The following is a 14,582-nucleotide window of genomic DNA, read 5'->3' as shown; positions in this document are numbered from 1 at the left end:
TAACAAGTTCGCTTCTTCAAGATCAACGATGACGAACTCAGCATTTTTCAATTCGTTCGATGTTTCCTCGGTGTACACAAAATTTCGAGTACACGTAACGGGAATTGAATGTGAGCGATTCTTTTCGAGAAAACGGATCGAAAACATAGAACGGAATTTTTTCATAGGAGGCAGCGTTCCGTAAATAATCGACTTGAAAAATTCCGCGGGGCTACACACGGCCGCCATTTTGTCCGGCCACGCGCGCGTTTGGCGCGCTTTTTGAATTCGAACAAACCGAAAACCTTAACCTCTCAAAGAAAAAAAGGCCTGTAATGTTAATTTTTCATTTATTTATCCGCGGAAACTTGGTCGATCACGATTACGATCGGATAATTACCATTTTACATTTAACAGGAGTCAGTTCTAGAGCTGTGAATAGTGGTTTTTACGGTCCTTTCTTGCGTCCACGGTCTTCTTGTGCAACCGACAAGGAATAAATTAGCGCGTGTGCGCACACGGGCTAATAAAGTAATCACAAAATTACGTTCAAACCGTGCACAGTTGTCTAATAAATATTGAAAATTCAAAGATTTAATTTTATCGGGGCTTCGTCGCGAGCACGTGGCCTTTTTGCAATAGTTTATCAGGAATATTCAAATATTATCTCAAGGACCTCGAGTATAGTACTTTGCATACTTAACCCCGACGGCGACCCAACTCGATATTTTCACCTCGTCGAAAACGAAACGGCGAGCCGAGCGTTTCGAAGCTTCCATGATCGAACGATAAAGTCACGAACTGCAATATATTTTAGGTTAGAAATTAATTTAGGTTATTTTCGTTTATTTTTTTTAGGTTAACAATTGATGTAACATCATTGTATATTTAAATTTTTCGTTTGTCCTCTAGACTTCATTATATTTGTATATTGTACCAAAGAGTTCATAACCCGTTTATAAATAAATATTGTCATTATTATTAACATTTGAAATTCATTAAATATTGGGGTGTGATCGGTGAATTCGGGCTAGAACATACCTATTTGTAACTGCAGGCATAAATATGCGGATATTTATGTGAGTGGGGAATCTTTAGAATTAATTTTCAAAACCTGGAATTCAATGAACTTTTTACACTAACCAACAAATTTAAATCTGGGTATTAAAAATTGACTTTTCCAAGGAGATCTGACTGAAAACAATTACTTTTTGTACATGTTATAATTATGCATTGCGTATTAATATTTTTGAGATTTCATGCAGGAGACTTGCAGGTACAGTAGAGCCTCTCATATCCGAACTAATAGGAAGACATACGTGTTCGGATAACAGAACGTTCGAATATTAGGGTATTCGACCTGTTCGAATGACATTTAAGAGAATATATTAGACTAAGTCATACATAACCTCAATTTTCATTTTTTAAATTTAAGTTATATTATATTTAGATTATTCACAATTACTATCTATGACGCGTTCCCCATTCCCATTGAACCTACCAATTGGCATTCAGTTTAAATATTCTTATTATCATCGTCGTTCAATTATTATTTAGTAATTTTTTCGTATCCATAACGAATGTTATTTACGACTCGATCTTCCTTTACATATTTAACGTTTACTTCCTCGGGACAATTCGTGCCAGGGCTCGTAAAAATGAGCATGAAAACAAGCTAATGTTATTTTTTTCACAATTAAATAACTATTCGAGGCAATGATAGAGGATCACCGAGAATTCAAAGTTATTCGAAGTGGTCGAGTTTGATTGTAAATATATCGACGGAGTAGAACAAAAAAATCGGCCAGATTCCGAAGTGGAGAGCCAAACGTTGTTGTTTCAAGTGCTATAATACCATCTCGACGATCACTCGAAAACTGGACCGGCCGTGCAAACATTTGTTCGCAATATTTATGCGTTATTTTGTTAGTGATATAACGGTTGAGAACTTGCGTATACAACTATCGTGAGAAAATAGAACAAATAATACAATTGGCGTTTAAACCACACACCGTGTAGAACGTAAATATTAGGTTACGTCATAAACAAATCTGATTTTCCTCTTTTTAGGTTTATATAAAAAATGTTATGAATTATTCAGAAGAGTCACTACTTGCAATAATTATTCACTTGAGAATAATTAACTTTTAGAATATTAAGCGATTAAGGTTGAATTTTCTACTAATACTCCAATTCCAAGATGGCGGCACAAATGGCAGTAGAAACGTTTAAAATACCCAAAGTGATATCAAACTGCCCTTTTTCACCTATGTTTTCAAGTTGGCGAACAGTAAACAGACAATTTATTTATTTGTATGATCACTGTTATTATTATTTAATTATCTTTATATTACATTTGTTTGTGGTTGTAACAAAGACGTTACTATTATTAAATTGATGAGAATATTAAAAACTTATGTGTTTCCTTCTAAAATTTTACAAAAGTCATCATTTTGAAACTAAATCACTGATATTTAAACACAATGATTATGAAATATGAATTAAAATAATAAATTAAAAATATATAAATATTAAATAAATAGCAAACAATTTGGAATATTAAAGAATCGAGTCTTTGTTTTGAAAATTTTCCAAAATAAACAATTAATGACACGAATGATTTAAATTATTTGGACAAAATCTGAATCAGTTTTTCGACGGTCCGACATACCATTCGGACGGACAAGCGACCAATGTTAATCTTGGTCGTACTGAAACTGCGTGTACACGGGACTTCTTGTCTAAAAATAAACTAATAGATTAGTTTTATCAGGTCCGCGGGGAGATTTTTGATGTAACTATACGATAACCCAAATTTGACGAGAATGTACCTCAAAAACGACGACAGATAATGGGTCTGTCGATTCGTACCCAATAACGGAAATAACATGGTATTATCCCGGCGTACGAGCAGACATCCGAAATCACATGTTACGAGCGCGGCGACTCCCTTATCGGGCCGAGACGAATAAATAATGACACTTGAACGATAAAGAACGCATGTCAGTCTATTTTCTAACACTTACAGTGTACAAGTATACATTGCGCTCTGTACATGCATGTATTTAGTATATTTTATACACTTTATAGAAGATCTCAGTATTCGCAATAGAATACTTTTAATTCTTCAGGTGAAAACACGCCTTAAAGGCTAATGACTGTCTTCCTATTTCCCTGTATATCTTGAAAACTATAGTACATATAACGAAATCATTGGAATAAAAATTTAACCACTTTCTATACTCTATAAAACTGTCTAATAAAATTGTTAACAATTTATAGTTTAAATAAATAAATCAATAAATAAACAAAATTTTAACAATTTCATTGCACAGTCCTACAAAGTATATAAATCCATTAAGCTTTCGTTTTAACCATTTTTTTTATCTCTGCTATAATTTTCAAGATATCTAGCTTTTCCATTCATTTACTTTTAGGGCTGTTTCCATGAACACATACATGCCTAATATTTTCAGCTTCTCCATTCGTCGGCAAATTTTGGTGAAAATCTGTATGTTAGTCGATTATTCGATGGAGATTTGTCTAATCGAGTGAAATTGCTTTTCGTTACAGACGCCGATCTGAGCATGGGCGCAGGTGCAGCGGGCGGCTCGGTCCTCGGGCTTCCGGGATCGGGCGTGGGCGGTGTGCTGTCGCAGCACTGCGCGATCTGCGGCGACCGAGCCACCGGAAAACACTACGGGGCCGCTTCCTGCGACGGTTGCAAAGGATTCTTCCGGCGATCGGTCAGAAAAAATCACCTTTACACCTGCAGGTTCGTGTACGACCGCCATTTTTCTTTCAAACCCTTAACAATCCTTAACCTTCGAACTGCCAATCAATAACAGGCTGATCTGGGTCACTTTTGACCCATATTCAAAGTTTAGATACTAAATATTATCAAAAGTGACCCAACCGGGCTGAACAAGGATTAATATTATTCAGAACTACAGGACCCGTTAAAATGACGGATTGCAGATTTTTTATTTCACGATCACTGGAAATTTTAATAATGCTTTCGGTGGAATTTATGTCGACTTTCAATTTATTATACATTTTATATTATACTATATAAATTTTTTGTTTATAACTTTGGAAATATTAACTTTTTGACCCATGTTTATTAGGGGTTTTTGTCATCATTTGGCCAGTACTAGTTACCCTAAAAGTTGTGAACCATTTTTTTAATCACCTTATATATTTTATTATACAAGGTGTTAAAAAAAAGGTGTAAGACTGAAGGTGCTTATAGTATCTACTCTTAACTTCCCCCTAAACGTCTTAATTTTTTTTTTAATGATAATATATTTAATTATAAAGTAATAATTGTACATAATTGTTTTTTGCAGATTTAGTAGGAACTGTATAGTAGACAAGGACAAGAGAAACCAGTGCAGGTATTGCAGGCTCCGAAAATGTTTCAAGGCCGGTATGAAGAAAGAAGGTGAGCACAGGAATTTTCTTTTCTTAAAAAACAAAATAGATCGTTGGGAATTTAAAGCATAAATAAAGTGATTCAATCGTGCTGTAGATATTTTATTTTCATCTGAAATACAAATGAATAGTAATACATTTATCCTGAAATTAACAATATTAATATTAAAATTTGAATTTTGCTTTCAACCATCATTTTTTGATCTGAAATCGATACTCGCTAAAACTGTTGGAGGTGAAAAGGCTTTTGAATAATTAATTAGTATCGAAGGATATTACATAGATACATTCAATGATTACCGATTTGTTTAACGATATTTCATCTTTCTGGCAATTTCTTCATGTCTTCTGGCTGCTGCAGCTGTTAAATTTTCATTCCAATAATTCTGTTATATCTACTATAGTTTTCGAAATACACAGAGATGTCCGTGTTCATGGAAACAGTCCTGAAACTGGAAGATGGAAAAGTCATTTTGTTTGATATCTTGAAAACTATAGCAGACATGATGAAACTGTTAAAATAAAAGTTCCTAGATTTTTATACTCTATAAAATTGTGTAATAACATTGTGAAAAATTTGTTTATTTATCGACTTATTTGTTTAAACAATAAACTTTTAACAATTTCATTGGACAGTTTTGTAGAGTGTAGAAAGCTATAAAATTTTAATTTCAATAATTTTGTTATATCTGCTATTGTTTTCCTCCATTTTATCGTCAGAGCACAAGCAGAAAGGCGACGAAAGATTTCAAAAAACTTAATATTAAGGACGACCATAATTACAATTATCGTAGTGGGATTTTTGTCTAACGATGTTTTCTATCTGATTTCGTTTCGAATGAAGCCGTGCAGAACGAGAGAGACCGGATAAGCTGCAGAAGGCCTAGTTACGAGGAGCAGAGCAGCAACGGAAGCGGGCTTTCCGTGGTTTCTCTACTTCAGGCCGAGATGCTCAGCAGACAGGTCGGCGCTGCCCTCGAGGTCAGTGACTGTGATAACGATCAAGAAATCTTAAACTTTTCGAAACACGATAGAAATCGCTTAATTTCACCCAAACAAAAATTAATTGACAATCCTCGTGAGCCATAAATTAGAAACATTTCATTCGTCAAGGTCAACGTTGGACACCAACAGTTTTCACTCGCCCTGTACAGTCCCGTTTATGAATATTCATCGAATACGAAGTAAACGTAATGAGGCGTTATGAAATTATTAATGGTCTGGGTTCAGTGAAGATTTTAGTGAAGATAAAGTTAGACGACACACTTTTACCTAGTGACCAGTTTACTGGTCATAGTTTCGCGAAACCAAGATGGCCGACTTGACCCTCTATCACTTACAGGGGGTCGTCTTCTTCGCTTATTCGCTTGTAGCTCGAAAACTACAGAGAATATCGAACAAAAATTTAGATAAATTTTATATCATTTTTAGTTGTCCATACATCGGTACGAAGAAATATAAAAACAAGATTATTTTTTAAAAAACGTTTCTATTGAAAATTTGTCCGTATACTTTTCCACTCTCTGTGTTGTTCACATATCAGTAGGAAGAAATTTAAAAAAAATTATTTTGTTGAAAATAATTATTCGAAACTTTTTTCCTACATCGTTTCAACGATAATTTTCAAACATCTTTCATTTACTTTTCCACTCTCTGTGTTGTCCATATATCGGTAGAAAAAAATTAAAAAAAAAATCTTTTATTGACAATTTTTCTTAAATCGTTTCAAAGTTTGTTTTCAAATATTTTGTACTATAGTGTTCCACCCTTTGGTAAACTGATAGTACAATCAAACAGTGACAACTGGTGGTAATCGGTCGATTGAGCGAAGTCACGTATCCGTGACACCGATCGTCCACGTAATGACGAATTTCTAAAAATCACGAATATGCTGTGAAATAGGAAATCAACGTTTGACAGGTGTCCTAACGGTTCGTTGGACGGAAAATACGTGCGTGTGATCGACGCACGACATGCAAATCCTCCCTCCGTGGTCTTGTGTCGGTTCGCTAGCACGTTTAATGAAACGAATTTAATGACTGGCTTCTTTGTTTACCGGGACTTAACCAGACGAATTTAATGGACGGTCTTAATAATTATGAGAAGGCTGAGAGACTTAATGAGGCCCCGTGTGAATATCGGGGCTCACCAATGTATGGTAATGTCGTGACGGACGGGACATCCGGCTGTTTTCACGACGGTTCGGTTTTTAAAGTATAAATATAATCGAACGATGCCGTTGTATTGATCGAAATACACAAACTGTACTGTATTTTTCTTATTTTCGATACTATCAGGGCCCGATCTAGAGGGGCCCAGACAGGGCAACTCCCCAGAGCAGGAAATTTGGAGACATTCTAAAATTTATCAATAATTAAATTTTTTGGACCAAACATAAATATTGTTCTCAGAATCCTGTTGAATCTGCTTGTGACAGTTGATAGTGGCGAAAAACGTTTTTACAAATTAAAAATAAGTAAAAATTACCTAAGATCCACCGTGATACAAAATAGATTGCGGTAAATTCTCGATGAGTGTTCGAAAGGTCCTCGGAGAAGTACCTAGATGAAACGCTGATTTTTTAATGAGATTCAGCACAGTGATAGAGTTTAGAATTCTGAAGCCAATTATATTTGTTTCAATCGCATATGGCCATTAGTTTATAAAATATTTAATGTTCAGTGTCTAGGAGCCTTCAAACACTCATCGTGGATTTACTGTATGTTGATTGGCTGTGATTGGTATAGAAGATGAGTTATATAGTAAAATATGTTTTAAGGAAATTATGAAATAGTTTACCGAGAAAAAAGTTGGAAAATTTTTTTAAAATTGAAAATGTTTTTTAAACTTTTTCAATGTCTTTCATGTTTACGTCGTCTTTTTATTGATTTTTTAAAACATTTTGTGAGAGTTGTTTTTTTGAAATTTTTTGTTTTGTTACTGATTTTGATGAATATTAATTTCTTGTATAAAACAAAAGGCTTCTGTTATAAAAAAAACATTTCCCTCACTGTGAAAAATTATATTTTAAAATACTCATTTATAATTAAATATAAAGGGCAGCAAACGTCATTTTTACCCAGAACGGCGGAAAAACTAGATCAGGCCCTGGATACTATTCGAATAAATAATAGCTATCGTAAGTGTAAAGTATAGCAAGTGTACGATAACAGTCGTTTATGGTGAAATATGTCTATAGGGCAGTAAACTCTCACCTAAATCCAGAAATCGCAGTAGTTTGAACTGTCCAAAACGTGGAATACCGTAACTCACCAATGAGTGTTCGAATTATTCACAAACTAATGGCCATATACTGCTGAAACAAACATCATTGGCTTCAGAATTCCAAGCTCTATCGATGTGCTAAGCCTCATTAAAAAGCCAACGTTACGCCTAAGGACCTCTCCGAGGAGCCTCCAAGCACTTATCGATGATTTACTGTATAAAGTGTATTTTCGATCTAGCTTATCGTACAAAATGGCGGCGGTCATCGCAAAGATTTGTGGGAATACCTGTTGGTTAACGACGACGATTTAAACGAAATTATTACCAAAGAATCATGGTTAATCTGGTCAAAATTTTCATTAGGTAATTTATAATAATTCCGTATAATTTTAATGTAATTTCATCTTAGGTATTTGTTACTTTAGTTTCCTTAAAATCAAAGGGAATTACCATTTTACCAGTGTTAGTCTTTCAATTTCTGGAGTAAACGTACAGTTTATTCACCATAAAACAACTCCAATGATGATGTGGTCGTAAAAAAGATCGTGAGGTCAATGCCACAGCAGCTCGATAGTCAATCTTGGATGCTAATGTTTAGGACACTTCCAGTTTCGATGGAGACCCTTCTGGAAACATTTCGAATGGTTCTTTCTTCTTCCCGCTTAATTAATTCGAACCTTATTACCAGTAGAGGAAATCTATGCTAATACTCCAGACGGAAGATTACCGATGCACATAGATACGACGTATTGGAGCCATGGCCCCTAAATATTCATGAACTACCTGAAAATGCAGAAACCTAACGATTCCGTCTAAGACTCGAACATCTAGAACACATCGATAACAAATGTGTTATATTGGGTCAATCGTATATATATAGTGATCAAATTTAGAGGTTATTTTAAAGTCAGTTCGATTTTTTAAAAATAGGAACCCCTATTTTTAGCTCCAGAAATGGAAGAAACGATCATTTCGATTCAAGGATGTGACAACTATTAGTTGTGGATCTCCCAGATTAACTACCCAAAAAACCATCTGTCAGAATGGATTTGTCTCCCTATTAGTTATGGATCTCCTAAACCCACTACCCAAAAATTATCTATTAGAATGGATTTGTCTCCCTGATAGTTGTGGATGTCCCAGATTAACTACCCAAAAAACTATCTATTAGAATGAATTTGTCTCCCTATTAGTTGTGGATCTCCCAGACCAACTACCCAAAAAACTATCAGAATGGAACTGTGTCCCTAATTAGTTCAGCCAATTGAGGATCTACTGTACCCTATATTAGGTTCGAATAGCCCTACAGTCATCTGTACCCCTAAACATATTATAGATTCTAGATTTCCAGTGATTCATAAAGGGTAACTAGAGCGTTCTTTCAACAGCTAGGTAGTCCGAGTAACGACATCGACCTAAGCACGAAGCAAATCGCCAACATAAACGACGTCTGCGACAGTATGAAGCAGCAGCTGTTGATCCTGGTCGAATGGGCGAAGTATATACCGGCATTTAGCGAGCTGACCCTAGACGACCAGGTTGCTCTATTGAGGGCACACGCGGGCGAGCATCTTCTCTTGGGCGTTGCCAGGCGCAGCATGCAACTGAAGGATGTTCTCCTGTTGGGCAACAACTGCATCATCACGAAAAACTGTCCTGGTACGTGTCCTTCCTTTGGATTGCTTGTTACGGGTCGGGGTTTCGATGTATGTTGATCACGGGCAAATGGTACACTTATCGAGGTGTAAATTACAAAACAGGCCAATTAATTAGGAACTTTCTGATATTTCGCACTTTCTATTATTATTTTTTTGTACGTAATTGTTCGAGTAGAGTGAAAGGGCCGTATACAGAGTGTCCCACCTGAATATAAACACGTTTAATATCTCACCTGTTTTTGGAGATAGAAACAAATGTGAGAGGAAAATATTATTTGGCTAGGAGGGGCAAGTACTGTAGTAAGTAAACAATTTTTTCTGATGGTCATATTTTTCGATTCTTCAAGGTCATCGATGGTTTTTTAAACGGGACTACGTATGTTTATTACCGTGGGGTAATAGCTGAGGTCTAGACCGATACAATGACCTATAATAGGATGACCTTCATGTGACCTTGATTTTTCATACTCAAGGTCATATATGAAGGTCATACTTTTATAGGTCATTGGATTGGTCTTGACCTCAACTACTACAATACGATGATAGAAATACATAGTCCGATTTAAAAAAACATCGATTACCTTGAAATTTCGAAAAGTTTGACCTTCAGAAAAATGTTTTATTTACCACAGTATTTGTCTCTTCCAATCAAATAATTTTTTCCTCTCACATCTGTTTTTATTGTAAAAAAACAAGTGAAATATTTATTTTTTGCTCACGTTAAGTGGGACACTCTGGACTGTTCACTCTACAGAAACGTAAAAAAAATAGCATAAGTTTGAGTACCTTTGACTCAGTTAGGGGTAACTTTGTCCCAAAATCAGAAAATTATCATTTTCGATTTTGCAGGTATTTTTACGTGAAATACCCTCTTAATTTGACAATATACAAAACTGCAAAATCGAGAATGATCATTTTCTGACTTGGAAGAAAGTTACCCTGACTCAGTCAAAGTTAGCCCAACTTGAAATCAACGTTTTATAAATAGATGTGACGGTCGTAAGACGTATTTTGTTTTCAAATTTATATCGATAAGTGTATTCAATGGTATTTTGTTAAGGACTTTAGTGAATGATGTGGATACTAAACCTGCATCAGGGATGAGACTAACTTTACTGCTTGGACGTAGAGATCGTGCTGCATTGGAATGAATTAGTTGCTCAAGATCACTGGTGGATTATGTTATTTTGTAAATAAAATCATCTTGTAAATGGTATCGATTACTTTTGTGTAAAAATGAAAGAAGGAAACCATATATTTCAGAGAACTTGGAGGATTAACTATTAAAGTCTTCGAAAGATTGCATAGATCTTATATTCAATAAAAATATTATTGTATAAATTACAGTGTATTCTTTTGTTCTTAATTTTTTAAAGTTTTAAAAGATATTCAATAGAATATATTATATTCTTAAGTTACATGTATATTTTTGATCATCTTTTTACAACACTATCATTTTAATTTTAAATTTTCCTGCGTAAAACGCGCGTTATTTACGAGAATGCCCAACACAACCCATCAACATAATGTGCCGCCATATTTGTAACATAATCAGAGTGCATTTAAAAAAAAAGTAACTCTAATTGACAATTCACTAATTTGAAAATAGTTTACATTATTTTTTACTGTTCATTAGTAGTTAATATTTTATTTTAATACAGTTTGAATTAAGGAAGATTGTCTCTCAGGGATCTTAAGTGACAAATTGATTTTTATCCTACTTAGGAATTATTTAATTAAATATAAGAATAATTCTTTATTATAGAAAGGTGGATATGTCGAACTTTTTTTCGAAAACAAAATTAATTATTTCTGTGAAAAGATATTTTAATAATGACTATATCTCACTTAATTATTTAATAATATTAGGAACACATATACTAATAAATAATATCCCAGATAGCACACAGACGGCTTAAGACAGAAAATAGCCATAAAATGGATGTCTTTAAGGTGTCATGTACTATCTGGGATTAATGTTAATACTTTAACAATACTAATGATATTACTTGAATATATTTATTATGAATACTTTGTTTTGAAATTGCAATTGGTTGTTCATTGAATTTTTTAGAATTTCATTACTGACCTGTGTTATCAGCCACGATTATCGCAACAAAATATTTGTCTCAGAAATTTTCGATAGGAACGGCTGAAAATACCCGTAACACGTAATAAAAATTACCAATTGGTATTATTTCATCTTTTGATAACATCGATAGATAAGATGTCCAATGATTACAGATCTTCAAAAAAATGAAATCTAGATAAAGCACGTAATTACGAACAATCTTCAAGTTCTCAAAGATATTCAAGTACCTTGAAAAACAGAAAAAGCTTTTGTAATTTCAAACTTGTCTAAAAACTGCCCACTTACCTGAACAGGTATCGCGTAATTATTAGGAAGAACATGGGTGAGTAATTAACATCATGCATGATACAGATATCTTCTAAAATTTGACTAACATCTTTTTTAACATGACACCACAGAAATTCAATCATATTATTCTGATCGAATTTTCGTGGAAAACAATTGGACCAAGTTGTGCAGAAACTTACCAACCCTCAAAACAACAAAAAATTAATTAAACACGGTACAGATCTCATAATTTTGTGATCTTTATTTTTCAAAAAATTACCAACCCATAGATCAACTTTTACATTATACAATTATTAAAAATACCAAGCCATAAATAATTAAAAACAAAATTAAAATTAACTATGGAAAATTTAAAATAATATTAATTACGCTACTCGTTATTAAATAAGCCACTAAAAAACATTGCAAAACAACAACAACAAAAAATACCCGATCAAAATAGAACTACTTTTTTTTAATTAAAATCTTCAAACTAAACTTACTTAATTTCAGGTCACCGAGGGTTGGTAGCTTTCTGCATAATTTCGCCCAATTATATGTGTGTGTATGTGTGTAATAATTGCACCTGAGTAAAATTGAATGACGCAAAGCGAGACAGTCGATTAAAAGATCGTTAATTTAAATTACTTTTCAATGTTAAGTAAATATTTCATTAATTTAAATCACTCTCCAATACTGATCTATAAAATTCGGTATAAATTAACTAATTTTCAGTATTGTCTAAAAATTTCATTAACATGGGCATAACCAGGGGACAGGGAAGGACACTTGCTTCCCCCTTCAAAGGGAAAAAAGTGGCCATTGTCTTCTAGAGGAAAATAAATTGGATTCTACCCCCCCCCTCCCAGAAGAGAAAAATATTACATTAACTAAATTATAAATATTACATTATTACTCTAAAATCCATTTAGAGTAATATTATGAAATTTACCTTGAGATAAATTTTGCCCCCCACCCCCGACTGATAACCTGGCTACGCCCATGGTCATTAACATATTTCATTCACAATCGAATTTTTTAAATTAAAAAAAATTATTTTTCAAGTCGACAGTCCCGACCAGCGAGTTGCACGAACATGTCACTTGGGGTAGTAGCTAGTAGACTGAGTCCGGCCTTCACGTTTGCGGTTGCAGTAGCATGCGTGCAGTTCTCTGGGTAGTCTCTGTATTCCAAAAAAAAAAAAAAAAATGGTTGTCGGGCATTCCGCCAGCTTACTCTTGTACACACACACGTATCTCATCCGGACTCAGTCGAGTGGTAGCCGAGCACAGATAGGGACGGCTTAACCGTCGTTATCAGTCATATCTTTGTCCGCAGAGGGTCGCAATCAGGATCTGGATATCAGCAAGGTCGGTGTCCGAGTGATGGACGAGCTGGTGAAACCGCTGAACGAGGTGCAGATCGATGACACCGAATTCGCTTGTCTGAAGGCCATCGTCTTTTTTGATCCCAGTAAGTCCCAGCCGTCATATTATTCAGTCATGATGATACAGTGAAAAACAATTCAAACTCACTTCCGATCCTCCCAAGTGATGTCGAACATAACCTTCTTTGCAAGCATGGTTGCCAAGGAGTAGGGCCTTTGAGGCCCATATGACGTATAGGGTCTAGTGGAGGGGGAACACAATATTTATTAAGGTACGTTGTCACGTGACGGTAAAAGTCATGGGTTTTTTTGTGGTGACACTGTATAACAATGTAAACCAATGTCACGATAACGCAACATCTAATTTTCACAACGACAAAACTCATGACTTTTACTGTCACGTGTAAACGTACATATCTTCAGTATCACAACCGTAAAAGTCACGATTTATTGTCACATGAAAACATACCTTTAGTACATGTATTAGTATATATGTATAGCTCTAAAAGCGCACTGTGACGTCACATGGCCCTTACTTTGATGCTTTCATCTGTTAACCTTTTTTATAAGACACCATGTAGTTTTGTCATTTGACAGAGGCCAAGGATACTTGTGCCTGCAATTTAAATAAAATTAGAAATGATTCAAGTTATTGAACAATAAATCAGATTAGGTATAAACTGTCAAAATTTTTGTGAATTGCAATTTTTAAACGGCCTAACTAGCTTGACAAGCAATCAAATTGAACGTAATGAACGTATTAATTTCCTTGGTGTCTTCTCACCACTTATTGCCAAAGGCCAAGAGTCCTTCGTGACCCCCGGGGGTTTATCAGCGAAGGGACAATTAAACGATCGGATCTGTAATTAAATCAAGCCCCCATTAGCGAATGTATCCGTATTCGGGTGATCTTCTAGTGGTCCTTTCTCGCGATCTGCAGCCGAAGCGGGACCGAAGAATTTGCGTGTCATTCGTCGAAGATTTGCCGGGCACGCGAGAACGATTGTCTCAATGAGATTTAATTGATCATCGGCGTTGTCACCGCCGCCGCCATTCCGCGATAAATTACAGAAGATCGTAGACTCCCTGTCGGGAGCCTAACAGCGTGATCCTCTTTAAGCTGAAGATCATGTGGGGGCTGCTGGCAACCTACCACAGTTACTTTTCAGCCTGGTTTAAAAGACTTAGAACCTCTAAAGGGAACATTAACCATGAGTAGAATCACCCTCATTTAGATTCCAATTTCCTAGTTCAGACATACTCAAGTGGCTGCTAAATACATTTCTTTGGCTTTCGTTCTCTTAAAGTAGCCTAGTTTTACTACGGGTATCATAGACATTGGTTACAGTTCCCCAGTTTGGTTTTCTAAGAAGAAGACTAGTTGTGGTAAAGATGAACCTATTTGTCCCTTTTGCCTTCATATGTTGTACAAATGTATTGTCTACAAGTATAGTCCCTATACACCTCTACATTCATCATTTGATGGGATTGATAGAACTAAAGCATAGCAATGGAATAAGAAGGAGTTATGCAAATACCA

General features: G+C 35.0%; 1 protein-coding gene across 2 annotated transcripts in view; it reads left to right on the top strand.

Annotated features, from left to right (window-relative positions):
• Nucleotides 1-14,582, top strand: part of LOC107189339 (hepatocyte nuclear factor 4-gamma) — a 45,441-nt gene that overhangs the window by 29,715 nt on the left and 1,144 nt on the right. For both annotated transcript variants that reach the window (XM_015577860.1, XM_015577852.1), the window contains exons 2-6: nt 3,553-3,754; nt 4,329-4,423; nt 5,258-5,394; nt 9,027-9,297; nt 12,994-13,128. In XM_015577860.1, coding sequence (XP_015433346.1) covers nt 3,553-3,754; nt 4,329-4,423; nt 5,258-5,394; nt 9,027-9,297; nt 12,994-13,128 — 840 coding nt within the window. The remainder of the gene's footprint in view (nt 1-3,552; nt 3,755-4,328; nt 4,424-5,257; nt 5,395-9,026; nt 9,298-12,993; nt 13,129-14,582) is intronic.

Source organism: Dufourea novaeangliae, unplaced genomic scaffold (assembly GCF_001272555.1).
Source record: "Dufourea novaeangliae isolate 0120121106 unplaced genomic scaffold, ASM127255v1 scaffold23, whole genome shotgun sequence".
Classification (NCBI taxonomy): domain Eukaryota; kingdom Metazoa; phylum Arthropoda; class Insecta; order Hymenoptera; family Halictidae; genus Dufourea; species Dufourea novaeangliae.
The sequence above is the reverse complement of the archived record's forward strand: the minus strand, read 5'-3'. Positions and strand labels throughout refer to the sequence as shown.